Source organism: Hydra vulgaris, chromosome 01 (assembly GCF_038396675.1).
Source record: "Hydra vulgaris chromosome 01, alternate assembly HydraT2T_AEP".
Classification (NCBI taxonomy): Eukaryota; Metazoa; Cnidaria; class Hydrozoa; order Anthoathecata; family Hydridae; genus Hydra; species Hydra vulgaris.
The window spans coordinates 50,099,860-50,113,049 of record NC_088920.1 but is presented as its reverse complement, the minus strand read 5'-3'; the positions used below and the strand labels follow the sequence as shown (position 1 = coordinate 50,113,049).

The 13,190-nt window shown below is 26.0% G+C and overlaps 1 protein-coding gene across 5 annotated transcripts in view; it reads left to right on the top strand.

The window, feature by feature from the left end:
- The window catches only part of LOC100200525 (cohesin subunit SA-2), a 104,429-nt gene that overhangs the window by 60,963 nt on the left and 30,276 nt on the right, over nucleotides 1-13,190 (top strand). For all 5 annotated transcript variants that reach the window (XM_065788485.1, XM_065788484.1, XM_065788486.1 and 2 more), the window contains exons 28-37: nucleotides 2,821-2,913; nucleotides 5,556-5,613; nucleotides 5,914-6,030; nucleotides 6,151-6,275; nucleotides 6,359-6,460; nucleotides 7,801-7,872; nucleotides 8,001-8,083; nucleotides 8,237-8,359; nucleotides 11,040-11,185; nucleotides 11,290-11,418. In XM_065788485.1, coding sequence (XP_065644557.1) covers nucleotides 2,821-2,913; nucleotides 5,556-5,613; nucleotides 5,914-6,030; nucleotides 6,151-6,275; nucleotides 6,359-6,460; nucleotides 7,801-7,872; nucleotides 8,001-8,083; nucleotides 8,237-8,359; nucleotides 11,040-11,185; nucleotides 11,290-11,418 — 1,048 coding nt within the window. The remainder of the gene's footprint in view (nucleotides 1-2,820; nucleotides 2,914-5,555; nucleotides 5,614-5,913; nucleotides 6,031-6,150; nucleotides 6,276-6,358; nucleotides 6,461-7,800; nucleotides 7,873-8,000; nucleotides 8,084-8,236; nucleotides 8,360-11,039; nucleotides 11,186-11,289; nucleotides 11,419-13,190) is intronic.

The following is a 13,190-nucleotide window of genomic DNA, read 5'->3' as shown; positions in this document are numbered from 1 at the left end:
AGCTAGCCTCTCTTTGTCATGCTTGTTATTTCTTTACTAACTTTATGATATTGCATCTCTTTCTCTTTTCTACAAATACTATGGTTGCTGCTCAAATAAGCTATTATTACTTGTTCCATCAATCAAAACTCAATCTCATGTGGCTTGTTATTCAGAAAAGTTGCATACTTTTACTGTATCAAACATCTATGCATCCTATTTTATATTTTCCTAAATCATATAATTTTCATGTTCTTTTATTGACCATTTTCTTGCTCTTTAAATTTACTTTTTTAACTTTATTCTTTCTATTAACTTAAATAGTGGTTGCTTGCAGCCATGTTAATAATTAATTTTTTTTTAAAAAAAGGTTTTTATAGTTACATAGACTTTTTTAAGTGTTTTTCAGTTTTGTGAGGGGACTTATTTAAGATTAGGTTTTATTAATTTTTGCAATATTTTTTCAAAGAAATATTTTCAAAAGACATTTTTAACATATTTAAAAGCATCTATAACAAATAATGTATAATCAATGTGTATTATAAGCAATGTATAATAATTATATAATCAAAATAATCAGCTTCATTAGTAAAGGTTTAACTGAGTTGTAAGTAAATACATAACATTATTAATTTAATCTTAAGACATGTCTTCTCCTGAATTATTTTCATAAACAAAAGTTAAAAAAAGTTTAATAATGGTTTTTCAACTATTGGTTCTTGAGAAGTTGTTGCAAGTTGCAAAAGTATTATTTATAGATCAGCCATTTTGGAAAAAATCAAAGTAATAGTTTGACAATTTCAATGCAACTGTTTATTAAGTCAAGTAACTCAAGTCTGTGAGTTGATTTGATAAGAAACATTTTCAGGATTTATAATTATTTCCACAGCCTGTGTCTTAGACCATACTAGCTATGGCTTAGTTTTATCAAATCAAACCACATACTTGATTAAATACTTGGCATGATAAATAATTGATTTTATTTACACCTTAAAGGTGTCAAAAATGCAGGAACTAAAAGTTTATCTTTAGGAATTTTTGTAAAGTAAATAATGTATTGCATATTATGCCTAATTTTTTTTTTTTGACCAATTCAAAAGTTCTGTTTAAAAAAATCAATCCAATCACTTTAATTAACTATAATTTTTTGAGTAAAAAAAAACTTTTTTGTACAAATAAATGATTTTATCAAACCACTTCTTTAGTTACTGCTTGTTTTCCTATTTTAAACATTTATTTGATTATATATCTACTGAGCTAAAAAGCGTACTTTTTAGTCAGGTCAGTATATTGAAAGTAATATTTACAAAAAAATTATTTTATCAAACCACCTTATTAGTTACTGTTGTCTAGGAATCAAAATTTTTGACAAAACTTAATGTAAGTGAAATTTTTTTTCTTTAAACTGTCAACTTGGTACTCATAAGACACAGAACAGAATGCTAGCTTTAAAAATAATAATTTTGTTTCATGAAATTTTTTTGTAATAAAGAAAAATTGCAAAAAATAAAAATATGTTGCTTTTTTGCAAGTTATGTTGAATAAGGATAGACAAATATATGTATATATTCGGATTGCGAAGTTTACTAAAAGGCAAAGTTGACTTCAGCTTTGAATTTGGCTCTCAGTTAAAGTTGGTAACAACTGCAAAATTTCATTTAACTTTCAGTTAAATTCGAAAGTTACTAATTTTTTTTTAATTAAATAAGAGAAATAATTATAAAGTATATTATATGTTTCGTGTATATCAATCTGTTTCTCTGCGCAGTGACCTCGTTCATTAAGGTTCGTGTTTCGGAGTTAAAGAATCGCTTTTTGGCTTTTAAAAAATCTTAAAAAACAGAGACAGGTAGAAACAGAATATTTAACATAATTTTCTTCACCATCTTTTTCCTTTATATAATTGATATTCAAAAATTTTCAAATAACGTTGTTAATGTTCATTTAAAAACATTAAGAGTTGTAAAGATAACTTAAATTGTCGTTACTACTGCATTTTTAGATTTTAGACTCTTTTTTTTCTGATTAATTGTCGTTGTTTTTTGTAAACATATTTTTTGTTTCACTTGTGTTTTCTCATGTTTTGAAATATGGTTATTTATGAGCTAAAAAATGATAACTTTGTTTTGCAAAAAAATGGTTATTCAAAATGTACTTTCATTGTTTTTATAAAATTTCTCTTGCAATTAAATGTGTTTTTAAAATACAAATTCAGCTTTAAGTTAAATTCAGTTTAAAAGTCCAAATTTGTCCTTTAATTAAATTGTGTACCTCAACACATATGGTCTGAGTTTGTCTTCCAGTTGAATGATTTTTTAAATTCTTCCAGAAAATGGGGTTGTGTATCAAAAAAATTTAGTTCTGCATTTTTTGAGTACTCAGTTGACACATTAACAAAATTTCATTAATATTAGCACCCATTAAATTTTTTATGTCCAAGAGGAACCTCAAGAACTGATGTTCTACAGTTATTCTCCTCCCCAAAGGAGGTCATTATAATCAAGGAGGGTACTCACTTATTTAAATGTTTTCTATTAAACTTAAAATCAAATCAAATATTCTTGTTTTTTCAAATAAATATTCTGTTTCAAAGTATAAGAGGTTTAAAAAAAAATAAAAAAAATTAGATATTTTTATGATATAGCTCATTATTAACTTTTTATAGAGGTAGTTGAAACTATTCAAGTATTTTAAATAGTATATAGGTCATTATTGAATTAAAAAATTTAAAGCAATATTTATTAAAAAATGATCTTTAATAATTAATACTACGATCTTTTTTGTTTTTATTTTTGTTATGATATTTAATCTATCTTTTCATAGTCTTAGCTTATTATTTAGAGTGTTATGAAAATGTTGCGTAAACGGCAAAAGCAATTTGTAAAGCAATCAGATGAATTGTTGCAGTTTGGTGGTGCCAAAATAAAGACTCAAGTATTTTTTTTTTTTTTTTTTTTGATAAACTATAGTTGTCTAAACAAAAAAATTAAATAATAATACCAAATAAAATTTGCATTAATATATATTTGATTTGCATCTAGTTTCTGATATTTCACACAGTTCCTAATATTTTATAAAGTTTCAAATATTTCAGGTTAGATCAAGGTTGTTATAATCACTGTGCTGCTGGAAACATTTAATCGAGTAAAACCTGCCACATGTCTTGTTGTTTTGAAGGACTTTTTTGGCAAAGGTTTTGAGAAGTTATCTTTGCCTTAAAATACTTTTTCTGTTTGGGCCTCTTGGTTGAATAGGCTAAAGATAGCGTCTCAAAAATTTTTGTTAAGATGTACAGTGTATCTGGCTACTTTTGTAGGTTTCCAGGCTGTAGGACAAAGGAGAAAATTTATGTCGACTTCGCACCTCTTCTTATTCAATAAGGCATAGATGTAAAACTGTGTTACATTGTTTTCTGTCTAGGATGCTTTTCACATAATCTTTAATAAGTTTTTTACTTTATTGCTACTCTTTCTGTTATGCAGGCTATGTTAGGCTACAGCTTTAAAACTCAATTTAATGGTTATAAAACCAGCTGAATATAATGTTTTCTAAACAGTGGTAGGTCTCAGAGAAGATGACTTCATCAACAGCTGTAAAATATCCGAATATTAACAGTATCATGTGCATGAAAGATGTTTCTGTTAGAGCTTTTGGTGTGTATTGTCAAAACACATAAGGAGCTTGTTATGAATTTAGATTGATTAGCAGGAATGAGGCAACTGCATAGTTTATTGTTTAGTGTGTCAAGTACTTTGTTTAAATCAAGTTCTCTTTAATAATAAAAATTAATTTAAATAACTATAGAACTAAAAAATGTTAAATATGAAAAACTATTTTTTTTTTTTTTTTTTTTTTAAACAATCAATTGTTTTAATTTTTTTTTTTTTTTTCCAAATATTTAATGACTTTCAAAAAATATTTTTATCCAACTTAACATTTCAATCATCTACCAAGTTCATTAGGTTAGCTTGCCTTTGTGAAACTAATTGAAATTTGTCTATTTCTTGTTATGTCTAAAATTTTATCTCTTATACATGGATCTGATTTTATTACCTGATTGATGCACATGAAATAAATTAACCATTGCTACACATTCTAATCTGCATCTAGAGTTGCTTTTTAAAAAGCTCTTGAGATTACACTGACCTCAATTATTCAATTAGTCTCCTTGCTATTAGGAAGGTCTTGAGTCTTTAAATAACAAACTTCTAATATCTCATTTTGAATCCAAGGTTGAGTTTCTGTTTTATTCCTGCAGAGATTGTATTGCTTACTTTTTTCTACAAGAACTGTTTTTTACTATTACAGTTAGTGCTCAAGGAAGTTATAATTTCTTGTTCCAAATAACAAAACATCATTTCCAAATAACAAAACATCATCTCCAAATAACAAAACATCATCTTTGATGGCTCGTCTTGTTCTTTTTTTTTTTTTCTTTTAACATTAATGCTTTGGAGTTTTCTTCTGTCTTTTCCTGACCCAACTGTAAATGTAAGTTTGGAGTTTTAAGGTCTTTTTCGTTAACTATCTTTTCTTTCTTGTAACAGCAAACTCTAAATAATGGTTGTTTAAAGTCTTTATAAACTTTGTAAAGTTTATTTTAAAATGTATATAATTTTAAAAATATATATGTATATAAAACTTCAAATATATATATATATATATATATATATATATATATATATATATATATATATATATATATATATGTATATATATATATATATATATATATATATATATATATATATATATATATATATATATATATATATATATATATATAAAACTTAAACTGATAAGTGGCAGATCCAGAAATTTGTTGGGCATACTGGTCTAAATATCCTGATGTTTGGAGGATCTTTAAGACAAATTTAAAAATGTATATTATATAATATACTTTGCCCTAATATCTAGCAATCTTATGTTTTTTGAAATAAAAATATAAATGATTAGCCAAAATAGTCCTTAATGTTAAATTGATGGCTTTAACAACAACATTGATTCTCTATTAATTTTCATTTAAATTAATTATACTTATATTAATAATTTATATGTAATATTTTTATATAATTATGTAAGCAATATATATATATATATACATACATACATACATACATACATGCATACATACATACATACATACATACATACATACATACATACATAAAAATATATTTTATATTTCTTTTAAATAGAATAAAAACATTATTACATAGCATATTTATTGCATAGCAAGTTCATTAACTCATTCTATAGTTATCTTTTTTTGTTGTTCTTCTTTTACTTTTTAAATCAAGTTTTTGGTATGGTTATTGCAATGTTATATGTTGTAAATTATTGTTGTTAAAAGGTAAGTAGAGGAGAAACTTATTTAAGCGTATTTTAAAACAAGTTTTTGTTAAATGGATTATGGCATGGAAACATCTCTGCTGATAAAATTATTTAACATTATAATGCGCAACTATAAATATAATTTCTTTAATATATATATATATATATATATATATATATATATTAAATGTTTGTATATATACATACACAAACATACATATATACATATACTTTGTTTATAGATATTCAATATTCTATGTGACTTCTTTATCATGTTTTCCAAACAGATTCTTAACAAAGGTTGTGTTTTATTTTGCCAATTTTTTTTCCAGTCTAAGTTATTTTCTGTATCAGCATTTTTTATAAAGAAACAGCAATAAAGTGTTATTTTTTAGACTGGGTATTTTTTAAGGGTATTTTTTAGCAGAAAATTTTAAAATAGGGTAACAATTGAAAGGTATTTCTGGAGAATTTTTATGTATTTTTTATGATAAGAATTGGTCCAATTTGGTTTAAGCTATTAGGTTTCTTATGTTATTGCATTATTAGGTTTTTTTATGTTGTTACATTATTAGGTTTCTTATGTTAATTTTTTTTTAGCTCCATTGTTGGCTCCAGTTGTGTATGAAGCTGATTCCAACTTACAAGTACAAATGCGTGATTTTGTCATAACTCATGTTTTCAATACAATTAGTGAAGAAGTATTGCAAGATGAAGGTTAAAAATAAATAAAATTTTCAAACTAAAACTCTCATTTAATTCTATTTAAGTTTCGTTTTGTGAAAATATCAAGTTTTTTTATTTAGTTTCATTTTGTGAAGTTTTTTATTTATTTAGAAGATGATTTAAAAGCTCAAGAACTTCACAGCAAACGATTACTACTTGCTGGGTTTTGCAAGCTTCTAAGCTTTAATGTTTTTGACATTAAGCTTGCTGCTCCAATATTTGGACAGTTTTTACGAGTGAGCATTTTATTTCATAGTAAAGTTGCTACAGTTTAAATGTGTTTAATTTTTAAATATTTTTTACCTTTTTCTAAAACCAGGGTTATGCTGATTATTCAGACATTATTAAACAATTGATGACATATGCACGTGAAAATAACATTATCTTATTTTCAAAAGTTTTGTTGTTTTCTCTACAGCAGGTATTCTTTTTTATAGTTTATATATTTCCTTTATTTAGTATAAGAATAAGCAGGGAGCGACAAATCGGTGAACGTGCAAACGTTTGTTTAAAAAAAGGCAGAAAAACAAATGCCATGTTTCCCTACTTTTACTTAAGCAAATGTTGGCGTTTGCTTAAAATTTTTAAAAACAAATGCATAACTTCAGCAATTTTTTTTCCAAATAATTATGCGGTTAATAGTTTTTTATTTATTATAAGAAAAAAATATAGCTAACTATTTTTAAAAAAAATAAGTTACTAAAATTTAAAACGCATTTTCAATGACTTTAAAAGAAACCATGCTAATACTTTCTTCAATAAAATTACTTTTAATAATTAAGTACACAACTGAAGAAAATAATGTTTTAGCATGGTTTTTACATGCGTTTATAAAAGCATGGGAAATTTCAGTTAAAATGAATGATTTTGCAACTACTTTAAAAGAAACCATGAAAACATTGCTTTCTTCAAAAGCATGCTTTTTTTTAATTTTCTTAATATAGTTATACTAAAGTAATGTTTGCTTGCCCTTTTTAAAGTTTTGAAAATTTTTTTTAAGATTAGCAGAAATATATATAATTTAATAAAATATATAGAACTATTATCTTTATTATAGTTTTCATTATTTACTGTGCGGTTAACAACTCCAAAATTATGATATTTTATTATTAAATATTTAATATTATTATAAATACTTAATATTATTATAGACATAATAATATGATATTTAATAATAACTTAATATAATAACTTATTAAATACTTAATATTATATTATTACTTTTAAATGTCTTAAAAAAGGAATGTTAAAACAAATTTTATTTTTATTTAAATTTCTTCAAGTTTATACATTTTTTTATAAGTAATTTTTTACAGTCATAATGTTGTTGCATATTAGCTATCTTTAATTTGCGCGCGCTTCGCAAATGCGTGAAAAATTGTTTTGAATTAATAAAAAATTGATAAAATTCAATAAGCATCTTTGTCGAACTAACTGCCGACCTCATTTTGGTGTTTTATGGTAAGACCTTTGCATCAATTTTTTTTTGCCGAACTCTAAAAGATTGAGGTCAACAAATTATTGCCAACCTTATTTTTCCGAATTTCTAGGGTTGTCTGTGTATATACATATATATATATATATATATATATATATATATATATATATATATATATATATATATATATATATATGTATATATTCTTAATGCATGAATATAGACTTAGTTTGTTAATTTTACTTGGTGAGCGTATACTAGCTGCCAATTAATCATATTTAAAATATTTTCAAATGAACACTAGACAAATTGCTAATTTCTAGGCTTTTGAAAGTTTACGTGAAGATCATAATGGCAAAATTGATGTAAAATCTGAGGAATTTCACAGCATCAAAGTAAGACAAATGTAAATGAACAAATAAAGTATAACTTTTTCCTAATTATTTGATTTAATTTTTATTTTTTTTTAATTTTTTTAGGATTTTACATTTATTTAAATTTTTTAAATTTTACATTTATTTAGGATTTAGCTCACAGGTTTGCTCTTATGCTTGGTGTCAATACAAACTTAGATAATCCTAGAAAAAGTACTATTACAATTCATAGGTATTTTTTAATCATAGATTTAAATTTATTCTATCGAAAAAAATTTTTTTTTTTTTCTAATTTATTCAATTTGTATCTATTTAGTATAGTTTTTAATATATGGTGTCAAATTTTTTAATTTAACATCTTCTCTTTTTTTAATAACTTGTTTAGAGAAGGAATTTCATATGCATTTAACACTAGTGATAATGGAGTTAGTGTACCCACTAATATACTATTTTTGGAAGTGTTGCATGAGTTTACTTATCGTTTGACTAAAATTGACAGAAAAGCAGTGTAAGTAATGTGTACTATTAATTAGATATAGATTTTCTTGGGTTTTTTTTTTTTTAATTTTATTTTTTCTTTATTTATTGTTTGATTAGTGGTAAAACTATTTTCATCTTAAACTCAAGCTGAAGCCTAGCAACTGGACTGTCTAGCAACATTCAGCTATGGCAGTCCAGTACTTATTTTTTGCACAAACTGTTGTCTTTTAGTTTTAATTCTAGAAAAATAGCTCATTTATCTAGAATGGTTTTTAATCTTCAACTTTTAAAATCAGGTTGTAAAAGGTTTATTCTTAATGGGATAAACTCTGTTTGAGAATAATTTGGCATCTCAGCTGACTAATGCATGGTATTTATTTATTTTGTAAGCAGTAAAGTGTTGCATCCTGATTGTGGCCTCTAATATATTGCATCCTTTAGTTGTGGCATCTTATTGAAATAAGCAAGTCAACCAAGTATTTATTTTAAGGACAGCTTTGAAATAAAGGTTTTCATTTTTCATTTGAATAAAAATTCAAATGAAATAAAATGCTATATTTGATTAAATGATTTTGTACAAAAAAATTTCAATTTAAAATTTAAATCTAAAATAGTTTAAGTTAGTTCGCAACTTCATAACTAAGCATTTTATTTGACTTTATTTAGTTTTATTTGGCTGAAACCTGGGCTAAATTGGCTGGAATTGCACATGTGCAGTGTCTCTGCTCTAAATAGCAGAGGTTCTGAGTCTAATTTTTTTAAGTTTAAGTTGTACAAACACAGGTTTTATGTTTCCCTGTTTTACTAGAAGCTAAAACGAAAAGGACAATTGGGAGAAAATCCATTTGTTGTTATTATTCTTTTATTATCTGATTTATCTTTTAATTCAGAAATGATCATTTATAGCATATTTAAATTTAACTATATAAATGATCATTTATAGCATATTTAAATTCAACTATATAAATATTAATTTATAGCATAGGTGTTTGAAGAGCTTAGTGCTAAAAGTATTCAAGTCAAAAATATATGTTTTTAAAAAAATCCTTAACTTGTCCAGTTTACATAAGTGAAAAAAGAGTTTTTAAAATTTTTAAAAACATGAAAAAGATTTTTTTTATAATTAATAGACCACCTGTCTAAACTAAAACCCTTAGTTGTATGTACTCTCCTATCCTTAAATAACTCATTTGGTTAAAATAAAAATAGGAAAACAAGAAAGTAAAATAAAGAAAAAATAAAAAGTATAAAACAAATAAAAAAATAAAAGCAAACACATTCTTAACAAACTGTCAATAAAGTTGTGTTTTTTTAAGTTAAAAATAACAATTAAGTTTAATAGTCAACTATTTGTATGATTTTTTACTTGAGTAATTTTAAATTGAAGGCTTTAGTGCTAAAAGTATGTACGCCACAAAAAAAAGTTTTTTCGTGGCTTACATACTTTAAATTTCAAATTGAATGCTTATTTTGAGGCTCTGATCTAAATAATTTTTCTCAAAATATTATATTGTGACTTGAGTTCTGTCAAACTCTTCGATTATTTTAAATCTTTTTTTAATGTTTATGTTTACCTCAACTTTCCAAATGCTCTTTGTTTAAAAAATTGTATAGTAAATAAAAGTTGTAAAAGTTAAATTAATTTTTGAGTTTTTTCATTTTGTTGGATTAAAAGAAAAAAAATTAATTTTAACTTGCTGAGAAAAAAAGAAAAAAAAACTTGGTGACTTGCTTTATTTTTTGCTTATTCAAGTCAATTAAAAAAATAAAATTTCTTAATTTCTCTATCATCTCTAGATAATATTTTGAAATATAAATTCATTAATAAAATAGATATTTTAGAATTTGAAAAAAGTCAAAAACATTTATTCTAACAGATTATCAATAAAACAGTTTTGCACAATTTATGTGCATGCAAATTAATTCCTGCCTAAGAAAAAACTAACAAACAAATCTAACTAAAAATCAACAAAAAAAAATGTCCTCATATTTATGTAGTGCTATAAAAATCCAATTTGCTTTTGCACTGTGCTCTTCTATGCAAAAAAGAAGTGTTGGCCTTGTATCTAAAATTCTATATTTAAAAATGATATCTATAATACTCATATAAAAATTATAAGAATATTAATTAACACTTTATCAAAGTATTACTTATATATTTTTTATTTAGAAACAGTGCTAAAAAATATTTTGCTTTGTCAAACTCTCCAGTGATGTTCAACACTTTATAAACTGAAATGCAGCACAAATATTTAATTTTTTACCAGTAAAGACAATTTTAAAGAGGTAAAGCCTGAACTTGTGCATCAAATTGTTTAAAAACACTTCAAACGCAGCATTCATTAATCAAGCCAGATAATTTTATAACACAAAAAAATCTTCAGAATTGTTGGCTTAAAATTAGGCCAAGAAAAGAAAATAAGATTGAAAACAAAAGGAATGTTTTTTGTTAATATTTCAATATATGGTTTCTTTTGGTTAGTTTGATTAACTCGAAAACTTAAAATGTTTATTTATGAAATAAAAACATCTTTTCTTGGCACTTAAGCATCCCTTAAAAAATAGACAGTGCCAATGTACAATTTTTTTTGTCTTTTTGATAAAAGTAAACATTTATTTATGTAAGTACAGACATATTTATTTTATATAAGTTTAAATATGTATGTATATGTATTTATATTTATACATACATTTTTATATTTTGTAAGTTTGAACCACTTAAAAGAAGTTGGTGGAAACATGCTAACTAAGAAAGGTCCTGATTGGATGCCGATTCAAACTTATCAAAATGGTTTAGTAAGTAGTGCTGATGAGTCTAAAGGTATAAAAGATGATGCTGATCAAGAATTAGAAGGCAAAGTATTTATTATTAATTGCATAAACAGGTTTTTATAATATTCCATTTATCTTTGAAAAATTTTTTAACCATTCTTAAAAATTTTTATTTTCAAACCTTAGATGCTATTAACTTGGAGAAAAAAACTAAGTCTATTGTTGAAACTGCAAAAAAAACACCAGCTCGAAATGACAAAAAAGCACCAGCTCCTCGTAATGACAAAGCAAGAAAAAAGTTGTCAATGAGTAAAGGTATTTTTGAAAATCACTTTATAAAAGAAACAAAACAGTGAATTTTTTATTACCATGTTTAATGCAATTTTTCTTTTCAGCAATTGTTATGAATTTGTATATTAAATATATACTACTGTGATCAAAAAGTAAGGTGAATTTTTTTATAAAATGAAAAATCTTTATTTATTCTTCCAAATCTGTATCGTCCCCCTCAAAATAATCCCCCTCCCCCGGCCCCAATGCATTTTTGCCAACGTTTTTTCCAGTCTTCGAAGCATGCCGAAAAGTCCTCGGTAGGGATAGCCTTCAATGCACGTGCCGATTCACGTTGGATCTCTTCAATGGACTCAAAACGATTTCCCCGGAGTGGTCTCTTGAGCTTTGGGAACAGCCAGAAGTCACACGGTGCTAAGTCGGGCGAATACGGTGGTTGTGGAGCAACATGGGTAGAGTTTTTGGCGAAAAACTCACGAAGAACCAGTGCTGTGTGCGAAGGCGCATTATCGTGGTGCAAAATCCAAGAGTTATTGGCCCATAATTCCGGTCTCTTTTTGCGAATAGCTTCACGCAAACGTTGCATAACGCTTAAATAATATTCCTTGTTGACAGTTTGGCCAGTTGGAAGGAATTCGTAGTGCACGACACCACAATAATCAAAGAAAACAGTCAACCTGACCTTGATTTTTGAGCGACTTTGACGTGGTTGCTTCGGTCTCGGCTCGCCTTTTTCACGGTATTTACTCGATTGGTCGGTTGTTTCAGGGTCGTATGCGTAGACCCAAGTCTCGTCGCCAGTAATAATTTGTTTGTAGACGTCTTGATAGTCAGAAAGCATTGCTTCACACGTTTTAACGCGACGCTCTTTTTCAAAAAAAATTGAGAAATTTCGGCACCAAACGTGATTTGAGTCTTCTGAGGCCCAAATGATCCTTCAAAATCGCTTGCACCGACCCAAATGATATTCCAACCATGTCAACAAGGTCTCGAATGGTTAACCGACGATTTGCAAGCACCAATTCTTTGATTTTGTTGATGTGGCAATCATCAATCGAAGTCGATGGTCGTCCGGAGCGTTCCAAGTCATCAACACGTTCTCGGCCTTCTTTGAAGTCTTTGTACCACTTGTAAACATTTTTTTGAGACATAGTCTCTTCACCGAAGGCCTTTTGCAACATTCGATACGTTTCAGCAGCAGAAATATCATTCCGCAAACAAAATTTAATAGCACTTCTTTGCTCAACAAAATTAGACATCGTGAAAATCGCCGAATGCACTTTTGGTACTTCAGAAACAAGCGTAAACAAAAAATAATAATTATGAGTTTGACATGTAATTTGGCGCAAATGTTAATGACATTCCTACCAACTTAAAAATAAAAAAGATTAGACAATTCGAATAAGGCGGGAAGTTTAAATTAAAAATTCACCTTACTTTTTGATCACAGTAGTATGTCATAATTTAATTTAATTTAAAAACTTTATTTTTTGTTGATGGTTACAACAGTTTTAACAAGAATAAACTAATTAAAATCAACACATTTAACAATTATAGACAATACACACTCACACGAAAATCGTTAAAAATAACATTAAAAATATTCAAAATCAAATTACAACCGTTTCATTACAGAAAAATGAGTAAATATTGTATTATAATGTCAGGATAAATAAAAATAGTAATTAAAAACGACAGATTTTACAATAACAATTTTTTGTATATTAATTTTTAATATATTTTTTGAACACCTCAGAACACCTTTAGAGGACATGGTCTTGTTATCTAGAGTGTTC